A 13,361-nucleotide genomic window follows, 5' to 3' on the forward strand; every position below is an offset into this window, starting at 1 on the left:
TTGTGTGGGTTTGTGGGACCTCGTGCTAATCGATCAAAGGCTGTGAGAGATGCAGAAGTCTATTTCCTCCTCTCCCTTTCCTTCCTAAGGCTACTAAAGTACCCTGGCCTGTCCCCATATAAGGTCCTGTTTGGGGAAGTGTTCAGTGTTGTTCCTGCACCCGCCTCCCAGATCCCCCTGCCTCTGAGCATTTTTAGAACTGGTGGTTTCCTCCAGCTGCCAGCTGGTTGCTCTTGCTGCCAATGATTTTGGCTTCCCCCCAGCAACAGTCAATGGGGAAGGTATTTAATTGGCTCAGAAGCATCCTCTTAGCCAATAAAATGTTAATACATGGAAATCCACTTCCTTCCCTTTTCCTCCCCCATAAGCCCCCAACCAATGAGATGCTGATTTTGTCGCTTAGTGTCGATCTGGTATTTTAGAAAACAAAATACTGTAATACTGTATGGAGATTAAAGGAGTGGGGCCAGAGAGGGAACGGGAGTGCAAATGCCCATTCCGCAGCACCCTGCCTCTCCCAGCTCCGCCACAAAAATAGTGGTTGGACCACTGCCCAGATTTCCTCTACTCTAACCGCAGAAGCAGAGAATCTCAGTGGAAGGAGAAGCTTAAAGAAATTGGCCTGATTTATTGTCTCAATCCCCTTCCCTGCATCAAGCGCACACGCACACCACTTGTGCAACCATAACGTGGTTGTTCAAACCCAGCTTGAACTTCTCTAGGCTAGGGAATACGGTGCTTCTTCTCTTGTTGCCCACCAGCTCTTCTTTGTCCCTGTTCACCTCTCAGACCAAACAGAACCATCTCAGTGCCTCCCTTTCCTCCTGTTGGTCCTCTGTCTACTCCTGCTGGAACATTCGTGTACATTCCAGCTCAGGCCTGGAAGTCAATAAGTAGTCAGACTGTGTAGACAGAGGTCACCTTGGCCGTCCCAGGGAGGTAAGTGTTCCCCACATTCCTAGCGAGGACTTGTTGGTCTCCTGACTTCAGGACATTTCGTGGAGGCTTTAAGCTATGTCTGGGAGCAGTGATCCTTCCACAGAGGGGCCAGACTGGCCTGGGACTCAGGGCTGGAATGCCCATGGCTTCTCTCTGAGGATCTGACTCTTGCTGCCCCCCTGGCACCCTATACTCTCATCCATCTGCCCAGTCACAGATGTGGTGTGCGAGATCAGTCCCTCTCTGGGAAAAATCTCCTTATGCTAGTAAGAGCCCTACTCAGTGAGCAAAGGGCTTGCTTCTTCTAAAAAGAACGCATGTGAGGGGCTGGCATTGTGGCATTAGCGGGTAAAGCCGCTGTCTGCAATGCCAGCATCCCCTATGGGTATTGGTTTGTGTCCTGGCTGCTCCATTTCCAATCCAGCTCCCTGCTGATGGCCTGAGAAAAGAAATGTAAGATGGCCCAATGTCTGGACCCCTGATACCCATGTGGGAGATCCAGTTGAAGCTCTTGGCTCCCGGCTTTGGCCTGGCCCAGCACTGGCCATTGCAACCAGCAGATAAAATATCTCTCTTTGTCTCTCTCTCTCTCGGTAATTCAGACTTTCAAAACAAATAAATCTTTTTTAAAGGAATGAACACACATGAAAAGTGCTTTACAAGGGGTGACTCACCACCAGTTGTACAGGAAGCCAAGACGGCTATGATGTTGAGCTCCCATGGGCCTTGCCTAAGGCTCACCTTCCTTATATCTTCATAGCCCATCAAGTGTGAGACAAGGTCCCTGAGGTGTTCATTTGGCCATTTAAATCTTAGAGTTCCTTGTACTGCCCCATGGTGGCTCTTTGTGGAGATGTGGTACTCGGGATTCCGTCCCGTGCTCCTCGTGATGGTGTTTATGCCATAGAACTCTGCTCACTGCACCAGAAGCTCAGAGCGCCAGGGCCCATAAGCACATTCGTGGTGGTCCAGTTTGGCTAACTAGGTGAAACACTGGGAGCTCCTCGCTCCCCCGTTGGTGAGAGGGCCAGGGGGCCACACCCAGCGGTGGGAGCCACGTTCTCTGGGGAGAAGAGTGTGGGTGGCCATGTTCTCTTGCTGCAGAGGGAGGAGGCGCTGTGCCAGGTCTGGGAGAATAAAAGGCACCACGGAAGGCTCTGCCTGGCACAGAACCTGGCTCACAAATCCCAGCCCCAGGGAGCACAGCACATGCAGCCACCACAGCCTCTGTGGCCAGCCCCAGCAGTGTCTGCCAGCCCAGCTGGAGGGTGCCATGCAGAGTTGAGTGCTCTGGGTTCCCTCATTCCCCACCCCCACATCCTCTGTCCATCACCTCAAGGGTTTTTTTTTTTTTTTTCCACCTGTAGTTTATCACTTATCTCCACATTCAGTCTTATCCCTAACCCCTAGCAGTCCTGCTTCTGCCACTCAGAACTCCAAGTTCTAGCAGGGTGCACCTGCCACCCTTGGCCATCCCTGTTCTGTCCGTGGCACACACACCCAGGACTGCCCAAGCTTCCTCTCAAGAAAAGTTGCCTGCTCAGACGAAAGAGCAGAGCTGCCCCTGTGCCCTACTGCCCCTCGGGTGCTGTGCACCACCTGACTCCCTCCCCTGAGTCTTTGCTCTTTCTCCCTCCCTCCCTGTCCCCTACCACGCCTTGTCTTGTTACTCTTATCTCTAATCTCACAACAAAGAAGTCTGTTGGGTTTACACTGGTTGATTCTGGGGACGCTGACCCAGTCACTCAGCCCTCATAAGGCTAACTTGTCACATGGCTATAGCCTTTACTATTTGGGAAAAATCTCTCATTTTTTGTACCCAGACCAGCCCTGTGGAACAGATATTATTGGTCCCATTCAATGTATGGGTAACTCAAGGCCAAGGCTGTGCATCAGGCTCGCCCACCAGCACCCAGTGAAGGAAAGGCTGAGCTGCAGCTCAGAGTCAGGCCCATGAGCCCCAGCTCCAGTGCCCTGTCTTCCACGGTGGTTCCCCCCAACCCCTCACCACTGCTGTCGCTACCAAGTGCCTGTTGGTGTTGATGCATTTGTCCTGTTCTGGTCCATTTTACGTGCAGCCAAGGGCTTGTTGTCTTTGTGTGACCGAGAACTTCCGGGGTGAGGCCCAGCAACGTCCTTTCTCTGACCAAGTCCTGCGTCCAAAGGAACTGAGCCCGGTGGCCAGGGCAGGCACCACCTGCACGTGCACCACAGCCCCTGTGCCGAGTGCTAATAACCAACAGCAGCCGCCAGTCGTTGAGCATGTGCCAAGTGTTGGGCATTATGCTAGCTCTTTATTTACATTATTTAATCCTCGCGACACATTTCTAAGGGAGGTATTATTATTATTGGCAAATGAAAAAACTAATGCTCAGAGACGTGGGGCCAAGGTGCGACCCACATCTGTCCAACTCCAAAAGGAACACATAAATAGCAGGATTCCATTTACATATTAAAAATATGGTCACCTCTCACTCGCTGGAGGCCCAGCCCGCCCTTGCCTCGTCCTTCCCGGGACATGAAATTCAGGAAGAGGGAAGTAGGGCGGGTTGCACCTCACCCCCACACACACTCACACACACACTCACACATTTTCTCACCCACAAACACATTCAGATCACTTCTGACCAGCACCACCAGCCTGGATTTCCTAGCCAGGGTGTGGGCTGTGAGGGGAGGAGGTTCATTTCCCCAGGACCCTAGTCCTCGTCCCCTTCCCTGGTGCTAACTAAAAGTGAATAAATACTAAATAAATACAGCAAGGGCCCGGGCCTACCCTGCCTTCCCCCTCCCTCCTGTGACCTGCAGGGCAGAGGGGGCAGTTTAGATAGGGGACTGTCCCCCAGCCCCTTCCATCCGCCAGCCTGTCACTGCCTCCCAGGGCAGAAACCAGGGCAGGGCCAGCCTGCGTGTAGGGCCGAGAGGAGGGGCGTGTCTCACCCAGGGGTGGGGCGGAGAGACCTTCCCCACTGTGTCCCGGCAGGAGGCAGCCGCAGAAGCCCCCTCCTTTCTCCCAGCTAGTCCAAGGCCCCGGTGCCCAGAAAGGGCATCCGGGATGGTGAGGTTATTTCCTGCCCGCCCAGGGGCGCCGTCGAAGAATCTCCAGGATCTGCGCCCTGCGGTGCAGCCAGTCCTGGGGAGTGGGGCGGGGCGCTGAGGGCTTCGGCCGGGGCACGAAGAAACTGTAGCGGAGGCGCGCGTTCTGCGGGTTGCCAGCCACCAGGACTTGCAGCGTCAAGGGCTGGGCCAGCGGCCCGTGGCCTGACAGGGTCTCGGAGGCTGCGGTGGCCCCGCTGTAGCGCAAGCTGACTGCCCCGGGCAGGACCACGTCCGTAGGGGAGGGCATCAGCGTGTATTCCCCGTTGAGGGCATAGGAGCCGTCTGGGAGCTTCAGGGCCAGGTAGATGCTGCGGAGGCTGGGGGCCCCCTGCTGCCGGACAAGTATATGGGTGGCCCCGGCGGGGATGGTGACCACGTTGTTGTATCCATACCTGCGTGGAAGGAGTAGACAGGCAACTTAGCATCTCCCAAATCCCTCAGGCTCCAAGCTGTGTCTGTTAGGGTGTGTGTGTGTGTGTGTGTGTCCAGTCTAGGTTGGAACTGCCTGCAAAAGCGGACACTCACAACTTCTGCCTGGTTCACTGAGGGAACCTTCTAGACCCCGCCTCCTTGGTGCCTGTCCAGTTCCGATTCTCTCTCTCTCTCTGTGACTCAGCTCAGAGGTCACCTCCAATGAAGTCTTCCGCGATGCCCACGGGGGTATGCAGCTTCCTGTGCCAACAGCCACCCCTGGCCCCCCGAGGTGGGGGTGGGGTGACCCTGTGCTGTAGCTACCTACTCTGTCTCCTGGCTAGATGGTCAGCTCTTTGAGGGCAGAAACAGTGTTGGGTTCACCTCTGCAGGCCCAGGCCCCAGCACTGTGTCCAGGCAGGTGGAGAGAAGGAAATGGTGTAAGAACCTGAATTTTCTGAAGGAGCCGGACTGCTTGCTGCAGCCAGAACCGTCGCCGCCGCACACCATGCACTTGTCGAACTTCTTTTTGGAGCCAATGACTCGGTCACAGCCAGCATGAATGCAGCGGCCCTGGACGCAGACTGAGGAGCTGTCCGGGGAACATGGGGTCCCATCTATCACCTGGGGAGAAGAGAGGGAACAAGACAAAGGGTTTTTTCCTGAGTCAAGAGGGGTCAGTGCTATGATGCAGTAGGTTAATCCTCTGCCTGTAGTAACGGCATCCCATATGGGTGTCCATTCTAGACCCAGCTGCTCCTCTTCTGATCCAGCTCTCTGCTGTAGCCTGGGAAAGCAGTAGAAGATGGCCCAAGTGCTTGGGCCCCTGCACCCACGTGAGAGACTGGAAGAAGCTCCAGGCTCCTGGCTTTGGATCAGCTCAGCTCCAGCCATTGTGGCCATTCGGGGAGTGAGCCAGCGGATGGAAGGCCTCTCTCTGTCTCTCCCTCTCACACTGTCTCTCCCTCTCGCTGTCTGTGACTCTACCTCTCAAATAAATAAATAAAATATTAAAACAAAGGAGGGGTCAGCACACCAGCAGAGAAGCTGGATGAGGTAGGGGGTGTGCATGGGGAGCAGTGTGAGCTAATGAGTGCCAATCCCCATGTTAACAGTCACTGTAAATGCTGCCGTTTTCGGAGCACTAGTTACGAGTCAGGCAGTGTGCTAAAACTTTTTAAACAGTTCCTGTGATTTACGTTCAGTAAGTCATTCAACCACTGTTTGAGGCCTCTAGAAATGAAACACTAAGGTTTAGAAAGATCAAGGAACTTGTGCAAAGTTTTCACAGATGGCAAGCGGAGGAGCCAAGAAGGGACTTGCAGACCTAAGACTCAACACCAAGCCTTAATCTTGATGGCACTGCTCCTAGATAGACACTAGAGGGCGCCCAAGCTGTAGGAGTTCACGCTGGACTTGCTTCCCCCTTCTCCAGCCTTCACCCCATCCCCCCTCTCCCAGGGAGGGAGGGCAGGGCCATCGGTGGTGTCCAGGAGGCCGGACCTTTGAGGGGCTTGGCTGGCTGTGAGCCGAATCAGGCCTCCTCTGTAATTTGACAGGGGTAAAATGGACCAGGGGGTGGGGGGCAGGCTTGCCCAGAGCCACACAGTCACCAAATGCTGTACTAAAAGATGGAAGAGAGAGGATAAGAAACAGAGGCAAATGGAAGAGGCTGGCGCAGCCTCGTTGGCCACTCGTCCTGAGTCTGCAGCTTGCTTTGCCAATGCTCACACACACAAACCCAAGCGAACCCCTGGGCCAGCCTGGCGTGGCTGAGGGAATGCCAGCCCGGGTGCTGTTTCAGTCACCATCAGAAAGCAGAGGGAACCCATAGGGCGTGTGTGGGCATAGAAGGGCCTTGGGGCATCCTGGTCCTCACCCGTGGTTCCAGCACGTAGTAGTAGCCCAGTGCTCGGGCCTGGCAGGTGAGTTTGCACTGGTCCTGGGGGGCCACACCTGTGTAGCGAGGGACCCAGTCCATGGGCCCTGGGAAGTTCTTGAAGAGGTCAGTGCGGTGGTTGAAGGCAGCACACTGCTCCTCGCGGAAGGTCAATGCTGCCAGGGCAGAAAGCACGGTCAGGACCCCTCCCTCCCTCCTCAAGCTGCCCGCGAACCCCTTGCCCCGCCCCCTCGGAATTCTAGACGTCTCCCCACCAGGGTAAAGTCACTGCCCCCAACAAGAGGAGCAATCGACACATCCTAGGCTCCACACCCAAGGGGCTGTCCTTCTCCCAGGACTCACAGCCTTGCCAGGCTCACCTGAGCCAGTCGGGCAGTTCTCCGTGTTGCAGGAGCGGAAGCGGGTCCGGCGGCCCTCACAGTACTTGCCCCCATTCCGGGGGACAGGCCGTGTGCAGTCCCGGGAGGAGAACTGGACGCCGCCCCCGCAGCTCCGAGAACAGTCGCCCCATGGTCCCCAGGGACCCCAGCCGCCGGCCTGTGGAACCTGCAGTGGCACAGAACGGTAGAGGGGGATTAAGCACTTGCTCCTGGGATCAGGGCCAGTGCGCCCGCCCTGCACTCCCTTTACCCCACTGACTGCTGCCCTGGGATCTCACATTGAAGTCTTGGAGCTGGTCCACGTGGAGGCAGCGGCCGCCCATGCAGGCCTGTGCGGGTCCACACGGCGTGCCGTCAGCCCAGGGCGAGTGCTTGGTCTGGCACATGGCATGGCCGTTGAGGTGGCCAGAGCACCAGAGGGCAGCACAGGGCGGCGGCAGCTGCGGACAGTGGTGTGAGTCGGGCCCGAAGGTCAGCTGGCACTGGCGATCCGCGTCGTAGTCCTTGCCAGGGAAGGTCGCGGGCAGATGCAGGGGAGCCTCTGGCTTGTCCAGGAGACAATGCCCTAGAAAGGGGGTTGGGCACCAAGTGGGCAAGGGCTTGAGGACAGCATTTAGGATCAGCAGCTGAACACTTAGGCTCCCTGGGCCTGGTGACAGACCTGAGGGCTCTCAGAGGTTTCAATAGCAGCCACAGCTTATGGGATGCTTCGTGTGTGATGAGCATGGGCTAAGGGCTTGGCCAGCACTGTCTTATTTACTTAATCATAGCAAACACCTATCGGGCAGTGCCCATCGTTGTGCCTATTTTACATACAAGCTACAGTCACAGAGACATGGAGCAACATCTTGTGTCACACCTCTGACATCTCAGACACAATCAGGACCGAACCCAAAGCATCTTCCTCCTTATCCTTAGCAAGCACAGGAATTCTTGAGGCTGCTTCTGCCCAGCGGAGTCATCCTGCTGTTCCTGCACACCTCATTGGGTGACAAAGGTGCACTTGCACCCCTCACAGCCAGCCCGTGCTAGCGTTGGACGGTTCTGGCCCTGAGAAGCTCCAATCTCATTCTACGGAGCCAAAATTTGCCTCCTCTCACTGTGCTATTTATTCCTGTAGGAAGTGGGGATCATTCAAAGCCAGCAGCATCCCACACTGCAGAGGAAGCATGGTGGAGGGACTCAGAGTGGCCCACGTGGAAGGTGGCACAAGCGAGAGGATGGGGTAGGGGCGTGGGCAGGAACCCAGTCCTCCACGGGCCAAGGTGAGCACCACCTGCCTACCATAGCCATTGTCCAGGAAGTTGGTGACGAAGTGGGCGCTGCAGGGGGACCAGGGCTCCTCGGGATCCACGTGCGCCATCACGGGAGCCATGACATGGCGAGAGGTGCTCCGGTGCCCGTTCAGACTGGCACACTGCTTGGAGTTGTCGTGCAGCATGTTGAAGACGTGGCCTGTGAGGACAGAGGCTCCGCTAGCACCCAGCACCCCTGGCCGTGCAGGGGCTCCAGCCCGAATCTGCTTGCTGTTGTGTAGTCAGATGCGTTTCCCACCCGACCCTGCCCCCACTCCCCTGCTGGGGTCCTGGGGGGGGGTATTCCTCAACATGTAACCCCACTGCCTTGTCCTCCCTCTCCCAAAGGGAAAGCCCCTGCCTACACCTTGGCGGTGACATTCCCAACCCCGAAAGCACCCCCCCAAACACACACACACACACAGAGTCCACAGGAGGTTTAACAAACTATATTATTTAATAGGAACATCTAAATATCTAAATGTTTGCCTACATCCAGAGCAGAGGATGATAATGGCCCTGAACCTAGGCCTGGGAAGAGGAAGAAATACCTTGGACCCCAGCATGTGAATCCTGGGAGCGCACTGCCCCTTCACCCCATCCCTGGTTCCCCTCTCTTCCAAACCCCAGGTGCCCCGTACCCACTCCTGCCTTACCCAGCTCATGAGCAGCAGTAAAGGCCGACTGGAGCCCATCATCTTCCACGATAGCGCAGCTGCGGGCAGGGTCACACACAGTGCCCACATCAGCCATACCCAGAGTGTCACAGGTGGAGACCCCACACAAGTCCTACGGACAGAGAAGGACACGGAAGGTGCATGAGAAGCCAAGACGCTGGGGGCCTCTGGGCTGAGATCCAGATGAGCGGGGACGTGGGCACCGGGTCCCCAGCCCTGTCAGGACCCAGACGGCTCCACGCGGGTGCTGAGCTGTGCAGCTCTGCTGGGCCACGTCCATCCCGCTGCATGCAGTGGTGCTTCTCGGAGCTGTGCAGGGCCCTTACCTGACGAGTAAACAGGATGGCTGTGTCGAAGTGGTCAGGGTCCGAGTCATTCGGGGTGTTGAGGCCCCGCTGCCAGGCACAGAAGCTGCGTAGGGTCTGCGCAGCACTGGGCCCCACCTGGGGCCCCTCCTCGCCTGACCCCAGAATCACGAGCCGGGTCACCACCAAGCTGACAGGGTTACGGATGCTTGGGTGCTTGAAGGCCTTGGCTGCTGCTGCCATGACCGTCAGCAGGTAGCGCTTCAGCCCTGCACCATGAAACGCTGCCATCTTGTCATCGGCCACCACCAGGGTCTCCACGAATCGGCTCAGGGAAGCAAAGCGCTAGAGAGGAAAAAAAAAAAATGGCAGAGGAAGATCCTGAAATAGCCTTCCAGACTTGTGCATTCTCGCTTCTCCCCTCCCTTGCTTCCTGGGTCTGGAACTCAGCAGAGCCAGCCAGGCCCCACATACCCCCACGAGATTCCTCACGGGTCTGGCCTGGGCCCTCCCCCACCAACCCCAAATCCCAGGGCTTTTGCGGTAACTCCGAGGCATCAGCTGTCGGCTCTGAGAAGGGGAGGAGTGGGGGATGCCACGTCCCAGGGCTCTGCGTGGGCCCCAGAAGCGAAGAGCAGCTGGGACTGCCTCCTCCTCCGGGAGGGGCTCTGGGGTCTCCCAGGCCTGAGTATGGCTGGGGCCTGCAAGACTGGGAGCGTGAGGGCTGGGCTGCAACGTGTCTGCCCTGTGTGGTTGGAGGAACAATTCAGTCAGCAGCTAGGGCCAGGGCCAGAGCATAGCGTGGCGGGTGTGGGGGGAACGTCTGGTCTGGATTAAAACTAGAGAGGGAGGAGGGAGGAAGGGAGTGGGAGGCTGGAAAGGATGGCGCCTCAGGCAGTCTGTCAGTTGGTCCGGTCCGCAGAGTGGGAAGGGGGCTGACCAGAAGGAGTTGCGGGGTGCCTTTCCTCTCCCTGCCCACTCCCGTCCTAGGATGCCAGAACAATTTTAAAGACAGCAGCAGCGGCCAGAGGCCCAGCGGCCAATCCCTCCCTCAGACCTCAACCCTCACTCCTTTTAACTGGGGGTGGGGGTGAAAGTCATTGGGCAGAGAATGCAGCCATGGCCAAGGCGAAGGCCAATGGGGCAGTTAGGAGAGCTTAATTGCCGAGGACTGTGCCAGCAGGGGATGCCATGGCCAGGCAGGGGTGGGGTGGGACAGTGGTTAGTCCCAGCCTAGAGACTCTGACCCACCTCTGGGAACCCTCAGAGCAGATCAGTGGTCCTGCTGGCAGAGGACCGGAGCAGGGAGAGTCCAGAGCCGGCCCCAAGGAAGGAGGCGAGAGGAGAGAGAGGAGGCAAGGCAGAAGAAAGAGCAAGCGTGGAGGCGGGAGGAGAGGGTTAATAGGGGTCAGTAGGGCAGACATGGCGGGAGGGCGCTGCCTACCTTGGCTCTTCGGGGGCTGGGGCTGGGGTTCCCAGGAGGAGCCTTGACGTTGCACATGGGACCCTGGCCGCTGGCAGGACTCTTCCGGCGGAGGATGTGAGCTCCAGGCCCCCCAGCAGAGTTAAGGGTGCCCCCCTCCAGGGGCTGGAGGTGGAGTTCAGCCCCCCGGTACTGCAACACACCTAACAGGGCTCCCCCATCCCAGTGAAGAGATGCCACTGACTCCGGATCGCCGTTGATGGTGCCGCTCAGGTAGGTGCCTGGCTCTGCCCCGCCCAGCAGCTCAGGCGCCTGGCCCAAGTACTGCACTGTCAGCCCCTCGACCCGCACGCCGGGATCCTGCTCCAGCTCTAGCAGCAGCGTCTCCCCGAAGGCCGGCAAGCGGTACAAGAGCCTGGCAGAGGCGCCCGAGCCAGGCAGGATGCTGCCGTTGAGCTTCTCTGGAAACACGATCTCCTCCTCCCGGGGGAGGGGGCTGGCGGGCCAGGCTGAGGGCAGGAGGCAGGCCAGCAGCAGCAGCGGCAGCGGCGGCGGCGGCAGCGGCAGCGGCGGCGGTAGAAGCGGCCGCCGTGGCCGCACCAGCCTGGAGAGGGGCACGGCGGGGAGCAGCAGGCGGGGTTGGACTCGGCACAGCCGGTGCCCCGCCAAGCCCCTCCCGGGATGCGAGCCCGTTCGGGACATGGCACTGCTGCTGCAGCTGGGAGGGACTGAGGCCGTCTGGGGCACCAGGTCCTCCACACCCTCGCTTTGCAAAGCTCCTCTCTGCAGCCTGGGGGCTCGGACTAGTGCCAAGGTCAGGAGCAGAGTTTGCAGAGGGGCTGGGGACCTTCAGAGGAGACGGAGAAAACTTAGCCCTTAGGCTTAGGGGAGGTGCCCAGGGGTCTGGCTCCGCTGGTCTCTCCTCCTGCGCTCCCTCTCCTGGATCTTTGTCTCCCTTGCCTGTGCCTTCCGCAGCTTCTCTGTGCGACTCTGTCTGGTTTTCGCCTCTGTGCCTGCCCTGCCTCTGCCTCCTTCCGCTGTGCCTTTGTCTCTGTCTCTCCTCCTCTGTCTCTCCCGTGTCTATGTGCCTGCGGGTGTCCCTGTGGGCTCTCCCCAGCCTCTCTCCGCGCCAGCTCTTTTAAGCATCCAGAGCTCCTGTGATTGGCTGATCTGTAAGCCACTCAGTAGCTCTGTCGGTGGGACTCAGACGCATGTATCACTGCTTCCCAAAATCCTAGTTTTTGTTTTCCTTTAAAAAAAAAAAAAAAAAAAGTGGGACTTACCCAGAGGAGGGGAATCTCTAACAGCCGGATGGATTACAGGCACCAGGCCAGCTGATGACCCAGCCTTTTCCCAAACCCCACAATCAGCTCTCAGCTGTCTCTCTCCCTTTTTGGTGGGACAGAGCCCCAGGGGAGTTTGGGAGTCAGGGAAGGGTCTGGCCAACACGCACAGATAGAATCATGGTCCTGGGAGAATTCCTGCCCCTACTGTCTAACCTGCGTGACCTCCCTTTTCTCAGGGCTCCTTCCCGCCGCTCTCTGACCCTGGAGATGACGGGGTTTCCAGAGTTGAAGGAACTGAGTGGACAGCCTGGGGAAGAGGGTGGGACACAGGTAAGGAAGTTTGGAAAGGAGGGAACAAAGGAAGGCAGGAGCTTGACTTGGCTCTGAACTGGAGAGAGTAGAGGAGGCAGTGGCCTGGGGGTGTGGGGGCAGTGAGGAGCCAGTGATGGCCCTTACTGCCCAAAGGTAGGATGAGTCTTAGAATGGACCTAGGGAGGAGGGGCTAACGACTTTTCTATTCCAGAGTTGAAGGGAGGAGTGGACAGCCTGGGGAAGAGGGTGGGACACAGGTAAGGAAGTTTGGAAAGGAGGGAACAAAGGAAGGCGGGAGCTTGACTTGGCTCTGAACTGGAGAGAGTAGAGGTGGCAGTGGCCTGGGGGGAGGGGGGGCACTGAGGAGCCAGTGATCTGGGTCCTTACTGCCCAAAGGTAGGATGAGTCTTAGAATGGACCTAGGGAGGAGGGGCTAACGACTTTTCTATTTGATGGGAGGAGGGTCCCCTTTCCTGAGTGGCCACCCCACTCCTCCAAAGGCCTGAACAGCCATTCAGCCTCCATTTTCCCTCAGGGCTCCCCCCCCCCACACTTCCTGACTCCCTGGCCCAGCTCCCAGTAGCTTCCCCCAGGCTCTTGGCCCTGCTCCTACCCACTCCCAACTGCCCTAAACCCTCCCCTTAGCCCCAGCCCAGGCAAGACTTGCTGGCTCTGGAAGCCAGGTTTGCCCAGTGTGTCTGTAGCAGGGAATCCCCACCTGACTCCCTCCTCTAGCCCCATCTTGCCCCAAGAACCCACTCGTTCCAGGAATATCTAGTGATCTTTTGTGTCTCATTCCCCGTGGGGCAGGGAGAAAGTGGAGGCAGCATTGTGCCTAGCAGGAAATCAGGGCACTAAGAGCAACCGGAATCTAGCACCTGGGGTGGAACCTAGTGCCTGGGGAGTGTGGCCAGGACCGGAGAGGCAGTGCAAGAGGAAGGAAGCAATGATTTTTTTTGGGTTTTGGATTGGAGGGGACTCAGAAAAGAGATCTTGGGGAGGAACTCTCAAGGCAAGGAAGTAAAGGTTTCAGAAGTGGGGCGCTATCTGCTCCCCTTACCCCAGGGCCACTCCTTTCCCCAGGAAATCCCCAGGAAGGAGGGTGCAGTCAGCTGTCCCTTCCCTTTTCCAGAGAAGGACCCCCCACCCCGTGTTCCCATTCTCTATTCACTCTATGCCCCGTCACCTCCTGGCCCCCACATCATATCCGCCAGGATACTTCCTCTCCCACTCCCTTCCTGCCCAGGTTACTAACACCTGCCCTGGTGTCCACTGCTTCCTGTGGCACCCACTCCCTTGGGACTGCCAGACCCACCACTTGACCCCCTACGCGC

General features: G+C 57.9%; 1 protein-coding gene across 1 annotated transcript; it reads right to left on the reverse strand.

The window, feature by feature from the left end:
* Positions 1-3,237: 3,237 nt before the first annotated feature.
* On the reverse strand, positions 3,238-11,249 carry ADAMTS4 (ADAM metallopeptidase with thrombospondin type 1 motif 4). Its single transcript, XM_062192613.1, has 9 exons — positions 10,451-11,249; positions 9,028-9,351; positions 8,681-8,813; positions 8,014-8,184; positions 7,008-7,294; positions 6,709-6,895; positions 6,329-6,504; positions 4,898-5,073; positions 3,238-4,430 (listed from the first exon to the last, which is right to left on the reverse strand). The coding sequence occupies exons 1-9, from the start codon at positions 11,129-11,131 to the stop codon at positions 4,004-4,006; spliced, it is 2,562 nt and encodes an 853-aa protein (XP_062048597.1). The 5' UTR covers positions 11,132-11,249; the 3' UTR covers positions 3,238-4,003.
* Positions 11,250-13,361: the final 2,112 nt, after the last annotated feature.

This window comes from Lepus europaeus, chromosome 5 (assembly GCF_033115175.1).
Source record: "Lepus europaeus isolate LE1 chromosome 5, mLepTim1.pri, whole genome shotgun sequence".
In the NCBI taxonomy this organism is placed as follows: domain Eukaryota; kingdom Metazoa; phylum Chordata; class Mammalia; order Lagomorpha; family Leporidae; genus Lepus; species Lepus europaeus.